We start from the raw sequence: 14,496 nt of genomic DNA, 5'->3' as shown, positions 1-14,496 counted from the left end.
TGGACGAGCCTTATTGCCAAAGGATTCATGCCATGGGCTGCAATTTGTCAGACTTATTCCAAACACCAGGGGGCAGTAATCACGTTTTACAAAGCTAGCTATGAAGCTACTATCGCAATACCAGAGCCCTGCTCACGTCTAGTCCACGACGAGCAAAGGAAATGGATTGCTGACAGAAAATTACCGTTGACAGAGAATCAACAAAATATATATATTTGCTAAAACGTTGTAGCATAGCGTTGAATAGTTTTTTAGTTGTTAGGGGTTGGAACGACAGCAAAATGATTATCACTGTAAAACCGCTTCAAGGAAAGGAGTGCAACCTACAGGTAAACAAGGGTCGGTTTTCTAGCTAAAGCTAGCTACAGTACTGTAGGCTAGCTACTGTGGCTCCTTGTGTGCTAGTGTTGCTGCATTGGTTGTTATGTCTGGTTGTTTTATTACAGTTAGCTAGTTACACTGCCTTTGAAAATATTGTTAGTGACTGTCCATTTAACGAGGGTTGTTCTATAATTGGAAACCATGAGAGTTAAATTGGAAGGTATCAAAATCATCACGCATTCTTTACTGCGAAGAAGGGCTCTGTGAAAAGTGACCGCACTGATGATGATGCAGCGAAGTTAACATTGGTTGGCTAAATTGATTTACACATGTCCTATGCATCGCTTAGATGACGGCTTCACAAACTGTTACTGTCAATAATGTGGTGGTTGGCCCGATTAGTAACCCGTTTTTGGTTTAGTTCGATCTAGAAGATTGATCGGGCAACTACAAGGCTGCTGATGTTACAACGTGGACATGAAATCGTGTGTAGTTTGATTATGTGCAATGTTGGGTGTACTGCAGGGTGAAATATAACCAGATTTCCAGCTGTTCATCTGATCAGATCACTTAAACGAAATACATTTAATCTAATCTTTTAGGCTTTGTCATCCTTGTAGGTCACAGAAGATGAAAAAGTTTCCACAGTGAAAGAACTGGTGTCTGAACGTCTGAATATACCAGCCAATCAGCAGCGATTGCTTTATAAAGGAAAAGCTCTTGCAGGTACCAACCTTCACACTCCAAGATGTCTGTCATAACCCATCCATCACCTGCTGCATCTAATCTGACATATTATTCGCTATTCAAAATGTTCAATTGATCTTTTCACAGATGAACACAGATTGAGTGATTATGCCATTGGGCCTGAGGCCAAACTGAACCTGGTGGTTCGTCCAGCAGGGGAGAAGGTGGGTGGGCAGGCACTGGCCAGCGGCAGTAGAAGTCCTCCTGGTGGAGTGTGGCAAACTCTGTCCACCGTCCTGGCAAAACACTTCAGCCCTGCGGACGCAGCCAAGGTGCAAGAGCAGCTCATCAAGGTATTTCTGATGACCAGAAAACTGCAAAGTGAACCTCTCACCCCTCACTCAAAAAGCAAATCAGTAATGTTTTGGAGTACTAGTTCCACTCATTGGTTTATTAGCCTGATGTTTTTTACACCAGTCAGTAATTTTCTCTTCAAAAGTAACCCAGTATAACATTGTATACTGCCCTGCTTTGTTTAACCTGCTTGTTTTCCTGTATGTCTGTATTGCTGTGGTTGTGTGCCGTTGTGCTTTTTAACCAGATTTTTTTTCTCCTTTGCCCCCTTCCCCTACCTCAAAAAGCTGTGCTTTTTGCCAGGCCATCACTGGAAATAAGAATTTGTTCTTAATGATTTTGCCTGGTTAAATAAAAATAAATAAAAGTATTATTCATTCATCAGGAGGTATTTACAACCATAGGCAAGTAGGGTGAAGTGTCTTTCCCAAGGACACGTCATTGGCACGGCCCTGAATCGAACCGGCAACCTTCTGATTAATAGCCCGATTCCCTAACCGCTCAGCCATCTGACCCCCACTCTTCCTGCAGGATTACGAGCGAGCCCTCCGCCAGCTGAGCCTGGACGATATAGAGCGCCTGGCTGGACGCCTGCTCCACCCAGACAGCGATGGCATGGACACCTCCTATATGGACTGAGAGCGCCTCAGATGTGGTCATGTGATAGTCAGGAGAGCAGTAGGATCGGAGAGGGCATAGCAAGGGAGCTGCAATCAAATGATTTTAATACACAAGAGACTGATGGAGGTTTCAGTGTACACTGATAGCTTTCAAGTTTGATTGTAAACCCGAGACAGCATCCAGATTACAGTCTGTTTGTTTATATCCACACATTCCTTGTCAATTGATAGGATGTTTTTGTTTTCTGAAAGTGGATGTACAAGAAAATCCCTTTTGGACTGGTGATCTGAAGCTGTCAGGCTTCTAGACACAAAGTCCAGGAGGTTTGACTTTTTAGGAGTTTCTTATTTATGAGTGTTGGATGATTGTTGTCTGTTGAAAGGATTAGTGATGCGGGCCCAGTGGCTCATTGTACCATGTAGGCTACGGCTTGAACACAGGGGACCGGGTTAGATTCCATCCCGGCCTATTCCATCTCCTCTCGTCCACTACATTTTCTGTCAATATCACAATAAAGTTTAAAAAGCCGAAAAATCTCTTTAAAAAAATTGTGATGCTTGTTTTCTCTGGTTTCTGGTGATAATTGTATTATATGTAAATATTGTGTTTATAAGCAAACAAATAAACCAAACAAACCTGTGTTGATGGTAATGTTATTCTAACTAGCATTTTAATTTGATTGTATTTTTATATTTTATCGTGAGAAAGGTTGGTAAAAGGCTGTTCTGGTACCAAGAGAAGACAAACACGGAAGGAGTATTGGGTGTGGACCAGTACGTTAAAATAATGATAGAACGGTACTTCAACCAATCAGTATAGTGGACTGTACAAGACGCTTACAGTATAACCAACCATCTTGTTAGAGAATGACGTAGGACTCTGCCCACTTCTCAATGACACTGGAAGCACAACAAACCGGTTGATGGTGCCCATATAGTATCCTAGAGAGTCCAGAGCAATACTTAATTATGAAGTGAAGACGGTCAGATTGGATAAATAAAGCGATTCTTAAGTGTATCCATCGGTAAGGAAACTGCTCTGGAAATTGGCTGGGCACATCCCTCTATTTTAGCCTGAATCTACTAGGCTAACATCACCTAGCTTTAGATAGCTAGTCCAGAGCTAGCTATCTGACTCGTACGTTATGGTATTTCCAGCTTCACTGGGTTTGAACTGTGCTTATATCACGGCCGTGTACATGCTAGATAAATATATAGTCTTATCTACTAATAATACTCCAGTGGTACCGCATGCAGCATGCTGTCTAGCCCGCTCTTGTTGGATTTCGAGATTTGTGCTGCTGCTGGCATTTTATGGTTGATCAAGTGATATTTGGATTATTGAGACTGTAGAGTTAATCAAATTACCTTTTTAATTAACTTGATAAGTGAGGTAATCCTTTCTATCATATGAATTTAATCAACTACATGCAACAATTAGGAGAGTAAGCTTAAATGGGACTAACTCTTTCCCTCTCATTTCCCCCTATTTTTACAGCCCAGACCTGAGAAATGGATACCCTAATTCCCGTCATCAATCGTCTGCAAGAGGTCTTCCTCACTGTGGGGGCAGACGTCATTCAGCTTCCACAGATAGTGGTAGTTGGATCACAGGTCAGTCTGCAGAAAACATGTTAATGAGTTTGTCAGTTTTAGAACGAAGGTTGGTGCCATTGTCAAATGTCATCGTCCAAGTCTGTCTAGAATCACTCTCTTCCTCACACACAGAGCAGCGGGAAGAGTTCGGTGCTGGAAAGCCTGGTCGGACGTGACTTTCTACCTCGGGGATCAGGAATAGTCACGCGGCGTCCCCTAGTGTTACAGCTGATTAACGTACCCCCGCTGGAGGAGAGAAAACAGCAAGAGAACGGTATCTATAGCAGCTCTTTTCACAGTACCGGATAAGGCCTGTCAACATTTGGGCCTGACCTGTTCAGTCAAAAAAATCTACTCACAGCATAGCCTCTATGCATGTTATCTTATTTGCAGTGGCGCAACAGTCTGTCAGTGCCTTTCTCTCTCTCTTTGCTAACCTATTATCCACCCTTCTCTTCATTACTTTTCTCAGGAAATGGGGTAAAACAAAACGCCCCAAACAACTTCACAGGTCTCTTTTTACATAGTTTATGTGCATGGACCCATCTTATGCATCATCTCATTTACTGCCTGTGTCTAACTGCACCATCTGTGTCACATTAGGTACTGTATGTGTGTCTTCTGTGTCACAGTCATATTCTTTTCTACCGTTAAAAGCCCCATCTGAATCTGCTGCTCGCTTTGTGTTCAGTTTCATTCAGCATGTGTTTGTTTATTATTTAGTTTTGGCTGTAAAATGGGTCATTAGGTTTTTCTGTTGGTTGTTTTAACATCCAACATTCCCTGTGTGTTTAGGAATCAAAGCCGAGGAATGGGGAACCTTCCTTCACTGCAAGAACGAGGTAAACTCAAATCAAATATTTTTTACTCTGTACTGTATTTCTGCAGTATACTGTATTATTGAAGGACTTTCACTTGAGTTATTTACTTTGTAAATCCATAGTTTCGAGGTGCCTTTCTGTCTGTTAACTGTGTGCCGGGGGAATAGATATTTGCAGATTTTCAGGAAATTCGCAAGGAAATTGAAGAGGAAACCGAGCGAAGCTCTGGCGGTAATAAGGTATGGAGAAAGAGAGCTTCTGACGTGATTTAGAAATGACTTAGTAATGCTGTTTGGTATGTTTGTCCTCACTGTTTTCCATTGTGTCAAATACCATCCAGGGAATCAGCCCTGAGCCCATCTATCTGAAGATTTTCTCTCCTAAAGTCCTTAATCTCACTCTGGTGGATTTGCCAGGAATTACCAAGGTAAAACCAACCACCTGAGAATTGTCACAGTTGGCAGACTGGATAATGCATTGGGACTGTGTTTGTTTCCACCCTGATAGGTATACAGTACTTTTCACTTTGGAGTTCTGCTTTTGAACAGGTTCCAGTAGGGGACCAACCAGAGGACATTGAAGCCCAGGTACAAGAGATGATCCTGTCTTTCATCTCCAATCCCAACTCCCTGATACTGTCAGTGTCTCCTGCCAACTCGGACTTGGCCACCTCTGACGCTCTCAAACTGGCTCGCGAGGTCGACCCAGATGGTGAGACATTCCGCACACTAATACCTTCCTCTTTCTCTGCGTGTGTTTTTCTGGACCCTCCTGTCGCTGTTGATCTTTTCACCTGTTGGGTATTACCGAAGCACGACTGTACACGTCTAGTTTGTTCAATCGAATGGCTGCGTAAGATGTTTAAAAGTTTAAAAAAAGTTTCTGTCGTAAAGGGCTCTGTCATTTGAAAAGTCGATGTCATATCTATATTTTTTTGAATAAGAGGCGGTTGGTCTTATCCGGCTGTGTGTTCTGTGTGTGTGTCCCAGGTCGCAGGACTCTGCTGGTGGTCAGCAAGCTGGATCTGATGGACGCTGGGACGGACGCCCTGGAGGTCCTACTGGGGAGGGTCATCCCCGTCAGGCTCGGCATTGTGGGAGTGGTCAACCGGTTGGTCTGAATTGTTATTTAAGACCTTATCGAAAATAAAAATAAAATCCATAACCTTTGGTTATGTTGGGAGTCAGAGGGCTGAGCGGTTAGGGAATCTGGCTATTAATCAGAAGGTTGCCGGTTTGATTCTTGGCCGTGCATTGACGTTGTGTCCTTGGGCAAGGCACTTCACCCTACTTGCCTCGGGGGAATGTCCCTGTACTTACTGTAAGTCGCTCTGGATAAGAGCGTCTGCTAAATGACTACATGTAAATGTAATGAATCACTACATTTACATCAATGAAATGTATCAGTATCCTTTGAAAAAGCTCCAGTGTTCTATTTAGTTCTGCGTGATCTTGTGGTTGCATGCTGGCCTGGAGACAAGTCGTGCCTGTGAATTGTAGCGTGCCACTATCTTCATCTCTCCTCCTCCTCCCTCGGCTCCGCCAGGAGCCAGCACGACATCAACACCCAGAAGAGCCTGGAGGACTGTGCCAGGGACGAGCAGGCCTTCCTCCAGCGCCACTACCCCTCGCTGGCCTCGCGCTGCGGCTCCCGCTACCTGGGCCGCACGCTCAGCCGCCTGCTCATGCATCACATCCGCGACTGCCTGCCCGAGCTGAAGAGACGCGTGACGCTGCTCAGCTCCCAGTACCAGGCCCGCCTCGGCGACTACGGCCAGCCTGTGGAGGACCACAGCGCCACCTTCCTGCAGATCGTCACCAAGTTCGCCAGCGACTACTGCAACACCATCGAGGGCACCGGCAGGCACATCCAGACCACTGAGCTGTGAGTGGGGCTGGGAGAACGCCGTCCCCTAAGCACGGTCACACCGCCGGGGAGGATACCGTAGAGAGAGAGGGGGAGGGAGAGGGGGAGAGAGAGAGGGAGAGAGAGGGGGAGAGAGAGAGAGGGGGAGAGAGAGAGAGGGGGAGAGAGAGGGGGAGGGGGAGGGAGAGAGGGGGAGAGAGGGGGAGGGAGGGAGGGAGGGAGAGGGGGGAGAGAGAAAGAACGGTATCGTTTCTCATTTAGCAGTGACCGATTTCCCTGACCGAAATCAAATGAAATGGGATGTAGCTCGGCGGGAGAGTGTTTGACTGCAGAATCACGAGGGTCGCGGGTTGGAATGTATCACTTAAAGTGTCAGCTGAATGGACGCGTCACTATTCGAGCGTTTTCAAAGTAGCTCATAGAGCCTACAAGATATGACCGTGCATTTGATTAACACAGTGACACCACTAGAAACTCTCAATTGCAGTCTGAGCAGAGTGAGTAACCCTCCCCTCTCTCCCCCCTCCCCTCTCTCTCCCCCCCTCCCCTCTCTCTCCCCCCCTCCCCTCTCTCTCCCCCCTCCCCTCTCTCCTCTTCCCCTCCCCTCTCTCTCCCCCCTCCCCTCTCTCTCCCCCCTCCCCTCTCTCCTTTTCCCCTCCCCTCTCTCCTTTTCCCCTCCCCTCTCTCTCCCCCCTCCCCTCTCTCCCCTTCCCCTCTCTCCCCTTCCCCTCTCCCCCCCTCCCCTCTCTCTCCCCTCTCTCTCTGTGTCCTTAGCTGTGGGGGGGCCCGGATCTGCTACATATTCCATGAGACCTTTGGCCGCACGCTGCAGTCCATAGACCCCCTGGGAGGTCTGACTGAGCTCGACATTCTCACTGCCATCCGCAACGCCACGGTAATTTCACCATCGGCTCTTCAGCTTCTTTGTGTGTGCGTGTGTGTGCGTGTGTGTGTGGAAAAACACATAGCTTAAATCTCTCGCAGCTGCTTTTTTTTCCGAGAAGCGCATGAAAAGGACCCTCGGTCTGTTCTGAGGAGAAGTGCGTGCGTGTGTGTGTGTGTGCGCGTGTGTGCGTGTGCCAGACAGCGGCCGCGTGCGTGTGGTAAAGGGGGAAGATGAATCGTCGGGGGAAGTCTGATAGATAGGAAATTAAAACCCCCCTTGGTGTTGGCTGTGCGTCAGGGCCCGCGGCCAGCCCTCTTCGTACCGGAGGTGTCCTTTGAGCTGCTGGTGAAGAGGCAGATGAAGCGGCTGGAGGAGCCCAGCCTGCGCTGCGTGGAGCTGGTCCACGAGGAGCTCCAGAGGATCATCCAGCACTGCTCCTCCTACAGCACCCAGGTAGTGGGGGGGTCAGGTGGCTGAGCGGTTAGGGAATCGGGCTATTAATCAGACTGCTGGTTCGATTCCCGGCCATGCAAAATGATGTTGTGTCCTTGGGCAAGGCACTTTACCCTACTTGCCTCTGGGCAATGTCCCTGTACTTACTGTAAGTCGCTCTGGATAAGAGCGTCTGCTAAATGACTACATGTAAATGTTATGAATCACTACATTTACATCAATGAAATGTATCAGTATCCTTTGAAAAAGCTCCAGTGTTCTATTTAGACTACATGTAGATGTAGCTGCCTGCCTAGCAAACACACTGAATGCACCTGGTTCTTCACCGAGGAACCTTCTGCGTGTGTGTTGTTCAGGAGCTCCTGCGGTTTCCCAAGCTTCACGACTCCATCGTGGAGGTGGTGACCAGTCTTCTCAGGAAACGCCTGCCTATCACTAATGAGATGGTACGACCTCTGACCTTCCACACCTTGGGGTACTCATGGGGTACCACGCCAGCCCCAGAGAAAATTACAGTATCTGATGGATTTGTTGCAATCTTAAGATTTATTTTCTCCATCTTTTTCCTTACAGGTCCACAACTTGGTGGCCATTGAGCTGGCTTACATCAACACGAAGCACCCAGACTTCACTGATGCAGCCCAGGTCTCCGCATCAGTCAACAGCCAACAGGTACTCACACAGACCTCACGCAGGTCAAGAGGTCGAAGGTTCAAATCCCCCCAGTTAGTACCCCTAATCTTAACCCTAACCTTACATGTATGGAACAGTTGGTAAACCACAACCCGTATCCCATTAAGGAACTATGTTACACGATGGTGAACTGTGGTCTGTCCTCAGGCGGAGGGCCTTGATGGAGGAAAGCGCTGGAAGAACGAGGGGACGGAGGAGAAGGCTGTGGGGCCGTTCGGCAGCCCCAGTAGAGGCCAGGCCATCAACCTGCTGGACACGGTGAGCGAGGGCAGAGGGACGTCTCTCCTCACCTGTAGTGAATCACTGAAGCGCGACTGTTAACATCTAGTTTATTAGTAATCGCTCTGTAATTTGTTAAAAGCATCCACTGTTTCTATTGTAAAGGGAATTGGAGTTTGATTTCTGTTATTAGGCTGTCTGCATAGATGAATGTGTAGTGGTAGAGAATATTTTTTGTCGCGACCAATGTTCAGACCAAACCTACACCTTTTGAGTGAGGGATTAACGTAGGCGACCATACGAGCGCCATGGAACCAATGTCCTCTCCTCGACCTCTGACCTTTCCCCTGTCCGCCAGGCGGTCCCCGCGTCCCGCAAGCTGACCTCCAGGGAGCAGAGGGACTGTGAGGTCATCCAGCGCCTCATCAAATGTTACTTCCTCATCGTCCGCAAGAGCATTCAGGACAGGTGACCTCGGGGGGGGGGGGGGAACTGTGTTCTTTAAATGTGGGGGATATGGGTTAGGGTTACTAATCGTTCCATAAAGTGGGTTTAGGGTTACTGTGTCCTGCACTCGAGAGGATTGAGTGATTGACTGCGTCCTGTGCCGCTTCGCATCCCCAGTGTCCCTAAGACGGTGATGCACTTCCTGGTGAACTTTGTGAAGGAGCACCTGCAGAGCGAGCTGGTGGGCCGGCTGTACAAGCAGCCCCTGCTGCAGGAGCTGCTCATCGAGTCCCAGGACACGGCGCAGCAGAGGACCGAGGTGGCCCAGATGATGGAGGTTCGTCACCCCGGACCTCCTGCTCCTACCGACATCCCTTATGACACACTTTTGATTTTCTTCTTCTCTTGTTTTTCTTCCTTCTGTAGTTCTTCTTCTCTTGTTTTCCTCCTTCTTTAGTTCTTCTTCTCTTGTTTTCCTCCTTCTTTAGTTCTTCTTCTCTTGTTTTCCTCCTTCTTTAGTTCTTCTTCTCTTGTTTTCCTCCTTCTTTAGTTCTTCTTCTCGTTTTCCTCCTTCTTTAGTTCTTCTCTTGTTTTCCTCCTTCTTTAGTTCTTCTTCTCTTGTTTTCCTCCTTCTATAGTTCTTCTTCTCTCGTTTGCTTACTTGCTTAAACTTCTCTATTCACTCAGGCCCTCCGAAAAGCCAGCAACATCATCTCCGAGATCCGAGAGACACACTTGTGGTAGCCCGAGCCGTCGGACCAATCCCCTCTGACGGCAGTGTGAGTGTACTGTGTGTGTGTACTGTGTGTGTGTGTGTGTCTACAGATCGAGAACGTGTGTATGGCAATGCCATTGATCTCTCACTGACCAGTGGTAGTGAGCCACCTGTGCTCTCTGTGTGTCCCCTGGCCTTCTGGCCGAGGGATCGGGACCATCCCTGTGTCTCTGTGAATGGAGACCAGCTGAACACTCAGGCCAGACAGGTCCATAAGGCCTTACGGTGGACGAGACACCCAGGATCAAAAACAACGCAAGAGCATCAATGCCTGTCTACATGGGTTTGTTTTTGGTAAATAGTGCTTGAAAATGTATGTATATATAATGTGGGGGTCCATTTGGAGTTTTTTTTCCCCCCTATGTATGACTTCATAGCACAAGTTACCTGTGTGTGTGTGTGTGTGTGTGTGTGTGTGTGTGTGTGTGTGTGTGTGTGTGTGTGTGTGTGTGTGTGTGTGTGTGTGTGTGTGTGTGTGTGTGTGTGTGTGTGTGTGTGTGTGTGTGTGTGTGTGTGTGTGTGTGTGTGTGTGTGTGTGTGTGTGTGTGTGTGTGTGTGTGTGTGTGTGTGTGTGTGTGTGTGTGTGTGTGTGTGTGTGTGTGTTCTATTTGCATAATCTGTCATTGTGTCGGATGTCCTGGAAAGATGATCCGCCAGTCGATATAAACAACAATCCAAGATTCAAAACAATATGATCATGCTCAGTTAGCAGATACTGTTTTCTTCTATCAAAGTTCCTAGCAACATCAAATCTATAGACGAGTATCACGTTTACATATCAATCCCTGTGTACGGTTGCACTGTGTTTGTTAATTATATAGGAGTATTCGTCCTTATATACGAGGTAACACTGCCCTAGAAGCCCCACTCTGCAAATGTTCAGCTTGCGGTCATCCTGTTTTACACAGTCGTTCAACAGAGGATTAAACTCGACAAGCTTGTGAGATGTTCAAGAGCTAACTCTGAATTAAAGGCACTGATTGGAGGGTGACATGAGAAGGACGTGAAGGAGCAGTTTGTGAACTTGCATATCATTGTAGATCCATTTTCTCTGAGTTCTGTGAAGTGAAGTGTTGACTCCCTGATTCCTCTGAGCTCAGGCCATGGGCAGAAACGAGCTGAGGCAGAGACGAGGAATTGTTGCTCTTCAGTATAACCCTTGATATATGATCCGTAGCCCCTTAGCATGGCTTAGTAGTGGATGTGTTCGGAAGTACAAGTACCTCCTTGTGTAAATTAGGAAGGGTTTCGAACCCAGATTATTTGACGTGTTAGTTTGTTCTTGAAGCCAAATATCGGGGGGGAAAAAGAGAAAAAGGGGTTGACAACAGAGAAAGACACGCCTTAAACAGACTGCCACCAAGAACCATCCGCAGGAAAACACTTGACATTGTCAGTGCGAGCACAGCGTGTATTATTCAGGAGTCTGTCTTCCTGGCAGAAGAAGAAGGATATGTTTATGCATGACTGTATGCCTGTTTGTCCGAATGATTGCAATTTGTGTGTTTTTTTATATGATTTAAATGTAAATTATGTTACATCTTTTGTCAACTGCCTGAAAGTGCTTGCCTGCCAATATTTGTGATACATGTTGATTAAATGAAGTGAGTTCAAACTGCACGGACTCAATAAACAAGAGCGTTGTTTGTTTCGTGTCTGTGGGATATGAGTATATTTGGAGATTCTATTCATTCACACATGATGCAATATGACATGCCTCTTCAGTCTGTGATTATGACATGCTATGAATCTGGAACAGAGGGTTCTGGAGGTGGGTTAGTCATTGCTAGGTTTCTGTTTTGCTGTGTCAGTTGTGTGAAGTGGATGAAGAGGCCAGCATGGAACAGAGGCAGATGGATTTAGGTGTTAGTCACACCAACACTAACCACGTGCTTTCCCTGTCTGCTACACTCGCTGTGCCTCCTCTTTCGGCCCTGTCTGTCTCACTCCCTCCCCAGATCGGTCACAGGCCTCTGCAATGAGGAACCATCAGGACTCTTAATACCAGTCCTGCATTTCATTGTCCAGATGACATTGGCATTCTGAATATTTGAAAAATAAAGCACTTTGACTTGAATGAAATGCTGATACTCGGCAACATGATGGATGGAAATTGTGCCATATTTCGTTTTTCTGTGGGTGAATATCGAAATATTTTGCTTTTGCAAAGCCGATGGGGAAAATGTTATATCATTAACTCACCGTGTAGCATTATAACTATTAAAAAAACGGTATTGAAATCGATGATAACAAAATGAATGACCTGTTTATACAGTCTAATTTATATCCAATCTAATTTATGTTGTGAATGAACCGTTTTACTATGCTGTAGTTCTTGACAGTGAGCCAGTTTGAATACTTTCGTTATCGGTTACTTGCAAAGTCTCGGTGACTATAGAAATGCACCCTATAATGATGGACTCAATTCAGAGGTTAGAATGATACGGCCTCGACCTCGTCTCGCACTGCATCCAGTTTCTCTGTTACGATTCCCCTCCCCTTTCTCTCTCCGAGAGTCCCGGTCAGACCGTACCACCCCAACCCTCTTGAAACCAAAGGGGGACCTCGCTGTTGTCTCATGACCAGAGATGTATGAACAAAACACATAATTCGCTTCGTGAAGCTTGAGCCTAGCCAGCGTTTTCCCGGGCTGCGCTGTGAGGCAGCGCAAGGCATCTTTCCGCTCTGTCTGTAGCCTTGGTGACGCGCGGGCTATGCCGCCCTCCCCGCGCCCGTCCCTGCGGTGAGCCAGTCAGGAGAGGAGGCTGAACAAAGCCATGAGAGAAAGGATCTGCTAGGGAAGTGAAAGAACTGACACTCACTGACTCTGTCGCCTGGACAACCAGGCAAAGAGGAGGGAGGGAAAGAGGGAGAGAGAGAGAGAGAGAAAAAGAAGAGAGAGGGCAGAAAACACATGGATTCTTCAGGTGATAGGATTTATTGAGGGAAAATAATTGTGTCCTTTCTTTTGGGGAGTCTCTTGTACTGTAGTCTCCCTCCTGAGAACTAGAAGAACTAAAAAAAAAAAAAACGGAGATCAACAGAAAATCAATTTATACCAGGAGAACATGTTAGACATGAAATAGCAGAGCAGGTTATACATCTTCAGGAGCAAAACCCACAGACCTGAACCTAGCACCAGATCATACCTCCAGAACAACACGCTCAGGTAAGATGCTCTTTTTCCCCTCTCCATTTAAATCTAGCGCAATATGGAATGTGATTAAATCTGGAATCAGTTCTGAAGAAACCATAGCTGCCACTCCATCTTCTGTGAAGGAAATTCACATTCACAACATTCATTTAAAAAACCCCAGGCTCCTAGGAGAGAGGCAGTGTAGCTGTGGAGAACAGTTTGGTTAGTCCCTAACCTCTTATAGGGGACTGTTGAATCAGTCGAGCTCTAGTGTGGATAAACAAGTTTCTCGCACTGTGCTTTAATGCAGTCGAGAGAATCCCACTGGCAGACACAGCCTTGATTTCAGCCCAATGCACAAGTGCTGTGTCTCTTCATCGTGCGGTACAAGTGAAATTGCTTGTGCAATCTTCCCGTCTTTTCAATGCCCACTCACGCAGGGTTGCCCACGGGGGGGGGGGGGGGGGGGGGCATGTATCCAGATATCAGATTAATCTCTGTGATTAAGGTACAAGTAGAGCATGAGAGAACCAGAAGTCAACTGTGCTGCAGATCTCGACATGAAGGATTCCCTGTGGTGAGTCTACTCAGCATCTTCTAGGAGATCCCACAAGATATGAATGTTCCCCTTTTGAATGATGTCCTGTCAGTACACATGCCTGAATGTGGTGGCATAGAGACTAGGAAATCCATATTGGATGAGACGGAGGGAGGAGAGAGAGGGAGGGAGGCAGACTATTTTTAGCTGTTGTCAGTAAGGAAGGTTACAGAAATCACACCTTTACAGACACTCCAAGACAGACACATGCTCATAGGCAAGCGCGTACAGACAAAGATACACAAAAATACACACGCCCCCACACACACTCGCACAGCAAGGGGGAAATGAAAGCTGTCTTGCCCAGTTAGCTTAGGTGGGGATGTCAGGAAGATGGGGTAACAGATAAGAGTCAAGGCATGCTGGAAGTGTTTAGGGTGTCCAGATGAACTCTCCGGGAAACGGAACACCACACACAGCACAGGACTAAACAAACACACCAGCAGGATAACAAGTACTCATGTATCAGAATAGCGCAGGGATATGTACGTTTGTGCTTGAGGCCAAGTACACCTGTGTCATCACTGTGCTCCAGTACACTCTGGGGAGCATTACTTCCTGTTATGAACACAGCAGCTTCCACTACAGGGACCTCTGAGTCCTGTGTTTGGAGACACAGGACTGTTCATTGGCATGCAGCGTGTGTGTTGAAAGACAACAACTCTAAACACGCCCAAAATGAAATTAAGAAGCATGTCTGCAGTGCCGTATTCAACTCGAAATGGGCTAATCATGTGGATGTCAGCTTCATGAATATAGATGTTAAATCATCAGCCTCGTTAAATCAGTTCCTCTCTTTTGCTGTGTACAATCTTCAGATTAAAAGAACCCTTGAAATGGGACTAGATTGAAGCACATAGCGCACAGAGGGAGAGAGAGAGACAGACAGACACATACAGAAAACAAGGGAGACAGCTTCACTTCCAGCCACAAGAAGCAGCTTCTGATGTCCATACAGGACGCCATTAGCAAATCACCTTCTATTTTTACTCCACACCTGCGTCGCTTCAACGGGACTCAGTCT

General features: G+C 46.8%; 2 protein-coding genes across 5 annotated transcripts; both read left to right on the top strand.

Annotated features, from left to right (window-relative positions):
* Window positions 1–130: 130 nt before the first annotated feature.
* On the top strand, window positions 131–2,613 carry ubl4a (ubiquitin like 4A). Of its 2 annotated transcripts, none has more exons than XM_067228073.1 (4): window positions 131–329; window positions 942–1,047; window positions 1,156–1,361; window positions 1,894–2,613. In XM_067228073.1, exons 1-4 carry the CDS (start codon window positions 282–284, stop codon window positions 1,999–2,001), a joined length of 468 nt encoding a protein of 155 aa, XP_067084174.1. In that variant the 5' UTR covers window positions 131–281; the 3' UTR covers window positions 2,002–2,613. The 2 variants fall into 2 exon arrangements, with proteins under 2 accessions (XP_067084174.1, XP_067084175.1); XM_067228074.1 differs by lacking the exon at window positions 1,894–2,613 and adding an exon at window positions 1,650–1,697.
* A 281-nt stretch (window positions 2,614–2,894) lies between these two features.
* Window positions 2,895–10,140, top strand: si:dkey-32e23.4 (dynamin-1-like protein). Of its 3 annotated transcripts, none has more exons than XM_067227669.1 (18): window positions 2,895–3,007; window positions 3,481–3,596; window positions 3,711–3,852; window positions 4,051–4,089; window positions 4,374–4,420; window positions 4,567–4,638; window positions 4,740–4,826; window positions 4,948–5,110; window positions 5,389–5,509; window positions 5,945–6,283; window positions 7,040–7,160; window positions 7,449–7,604; window positions 7,961–8,050; window positions 8,178–8,276; window positions 8,445–8,555; window positions 8,875–8,984; window positions 9,141–9,300; window positions 9,651–10,140. In XM_067227669.1, exons 2-18 carry the CDS (start codon window positions 3,495–3,497, stop codon window positions 9,705–9,707), a joined length of 2,016 nt encoding a protein of 671 aa, XP_067083770.1. In that variant the 5' UTR covers window positions 2,895–3,007; window positions 3,481–3,494; the 3' UTR covers window positions 9,708–10,140. The 3 variants fall into 3 exon arrangements, with proteins under 3 accessions (XP_067083770.1, XP_067083772.1, XP_067083771.1); XM_067227670.1 differs by lacking the exon at window positions 2,895–3,007 and adding an exon at window positions 3,269–3,375; XM_067227671.1 differs by lacking the exon at window positions 4,051–4,089.
* Window positions 10,141–14,496: the final 4,356 nt, after the last annotated feature.

This window comes from Osmerus mordax, chromosome 24 (assembly GCF_038355195.1).
Source record: "Osmerus mordax isolate fOsmMor3 chromosome 24, fOsmMor3.pri, whole genome shotgun sequence".
Taxonomy (NCBI): Eukaryota; Metazoa; Chordata; class Actinopteri; order Osmeriformes; family Osmeridae; genus Osmerus; species Osmerus mordax.
Note: the sequence above shows the minus strand (reverse complement) of the source record. Positions and strands in the feature narration are given on the sequence as shown.

What these genes read in the sequence shown, in the direction of transcription:
- ubl4a (XM_067228073.1), top strand. Translation starts at nt 282, where the DNA reads ATGATTATCACTGTAAAACCGCTTCAAGGAAAGGAGTGCAACCTACAG. An exon ending in GAAAGGAGTGCAACCTACAG is followed by an intron (nt 330 to 941) that starts GTAAACAAGGGT and finishes TCATCCTTGTAG; the next exon opens with GTCACAGAAGATGAAAAAGT. An exon ending in TGCAAGAGCAGCTCATCAAG is followed by an intron (nt 1,362 to 1,893) that starts GTATTTCTGATG and finishes CTCTTCCTGCAG; the next exon opens with GATTACGAGCGAGCCCTCCG.
- si:dkey-32e23.4 (XM_067227669.1), top strand. Translation starts at nt 3,495, where the DNA reads ATGGATACCCTAATTCCCGTCATCAATCGTCTGCAAGAGGTCTTCCTC. An exon ending in TCCTTCACTGCAAGAACGAG is followed by an intron (nt 4,421 to 4,566) that starts GTAAACTCAAAT and finishes CCGGGGGAATAG; the next exon opens with ATATTTGCAGATTTTCAGGA. An exon ending in TGCCTATCACTAATGAGATG is followed by an intron (nt 8,051 to 8,177) that starts GTACGACCTCTG and finishes TTTTCCTTACAG; the next exon opens with GTCCACAACTTGGTGGCCAT.